This window comes from Perkinsus marinus, assembly GCF_000006405.1.
Source record: "Perkinsus marinus ATCC 50983 genomic scaffold scf_1104296933888, whole genome shotgun sequence".
Lineage (NCBI taxonomy): Eukaryota > Perkinsozoa > Perkinsida > Perkinsidae > Perkinsus > Perkinsus marinus.
In genome coordinates, this window is record NW_003215015.1 from 1 (window position 1) to 1890 (window position 1890).

At 49.7% G+C, this 1890-nt stretch overlaps 1 protein-coding gene across 1 annotated transcript; it reads left to right on the plus strand.

The window, feature by feature from the left end:
- Positions 1-32: 32 nt before the first annotated feature.
- Pmar_PMAR024462 (hypothetical protein) lies at positions 33-1841 on the plus strand (the record flags this gene model as incomplete). Its single annotated transcript, XM_002785112.1, has 3 exons — positions 33-569; positions 621-851; positions 897-1841. Coding segments are annotated over 3 exons (1713 nt in total), but the record flags the coding sequence as incomplete, so codon positions are not given.
- Between the last annotated feature and the right edge of the window lie 49 nt (positions 1842-1890).

Here is a 1890-nt window from a genome sequence, read left to right on the forward strand (position 1 = left end):
GTCGTCATCTGCTCCGGCGAATCGAAGGGCCGATGAAACGCTTTCAGAAGAATCCGACTATTCTCCAAAGCAAGGATGCTCGCAAAATCATCAGAATGTACAACAAGATGGCGAAGACTTTGGTCGAGTTCGAGACGTTGTGGTATGAGGCATGGCTCAACTCAATCGAGGTTGCCAAGAGCGGGCTCCATGCTACACTGATTGTCCGACATCCTGATGACGGCAAATTCTATGTCAACTTCGACTGGGAGATTCTTCAGTTGATACGGGAGACCAAGTGCCTTGAACGCATCGGAGTAGAGGTTCCTGGGCCAGCGCGACTTGTGCTATTACAAGAACAGAAGTTCAAGCAACACTACAATGAACTGTCGTACATTCTGAAAGAGTATCGTCGAGTGGTACAGGCTATAAAGCCGGTCGTGACGAACCTCCTCAAACCGCATATGGACAATATGGAGTACCAGCTTAGGCCTGGAATGATTGCTCTCACTTGGACGTCTCTGAATATAGAGTCATATGTGGAGAATTTATGGTCGGAACTCAATGCTTTGGAGGAGCTTGTCAGAACGGTGAGTTTGTTAGACTGGGCGTTCTACCATTGTAAATGGTGATTCGCTCAGGTGAACGATTTGATGGATAATCGTATTGATGCTAATCTCAAGGATGTGTCTTGCATGATACTATTAGAGTTGCCAGAAGAAGGAGAGGTTGTGAGTCTTGATGACTTCGTTGAACTCCAGGAACGGCATGTCCGGGACATGACCAGCGTGCTTACGGCTAAGTCAGCCGAGATTGAAGCGGCTGTTGACGATATGCTTGGAGCAATTGTGGCCTACCCGGTCGATCCAAACGTAAGTTCTCAGCTTCCGTACTGTGCGACTACCTATTCTGTGTAGGTACATGGAGTATCCGAGTCGGAGCTCATCAAAGTGAAAGCACATTATAATTGGTCTATGTACCAGGCCCTGCTGAGTGCAACGAAGAGGAGTCTCCAGCTTCTCAAGGCCCGCATCTGCGCAAGGCCGATCGTCTCCTCGGTGGAATACGATGAGCTGCCTTCACCCTTCTTCGAGGTCAACCTGCAGCTTGATGGTGTCTCTGTCCGTCTTGACCCCAGTGTAGAAGAGCTGCAGTCGGCTGTGAACGGTGGTGCTGTGTCCATATTGAAGTGCAGTAAGATGATCGAGGCTTGGGACACTGTGACCATACCGAAGAGCGTGCAAATGATACTCAACCCGAACCTGCCTCCGGTCATAAGCCTCGGCAGTCAGGGCACCTTCTACGATCGTGTAGCTCAAGACAAGGAGATCCTCAAGGTTATTCTCATGCTCACTGGAGCTGTTCAGAATTCCGAGGATGAATGTAACGTCTATCTGGAGCGCTTCTCTTGTTACGGCTGGTTATGGGAAGACAGCATTGAAGATAAGTACAAGGAGTTCGAGGCTACTAATCCGACCTTGGATGACTTCGAGTGCAAACTGCGCAGCTTCGCTCAATTAGATGAGAAACTTGATTTGTTCGAGTCCTCTCGCCAGATCGGCGCCCTCCTACTCCGACCAGAGAGCCTCGCAAAAGGCTTGAAGGGTTTGGCCAACGAATGGAAGGTGGCGTTCAGTAAACAGCTGCATGTGAAGGCAAGAGACCGGCTGGAAGCTTTGACGGAGCAGATCAAAACGACTGCTAAACGCATGAACCGTACAGTGGAGGACGGCGACATCGATGCTCTCGGGTACGTGATGAGGACCCTCAATGACGTTAGACGGAAACAGTCTGAGATCGAGCTCGAGTTTGGACCTATCACCCACATGTATGCAATTCTTGACACTTACCTGCCGAAACACGTGATGGACAAAGATGAGCAGGATGCACGATCAATGCTGAAGAGGAATT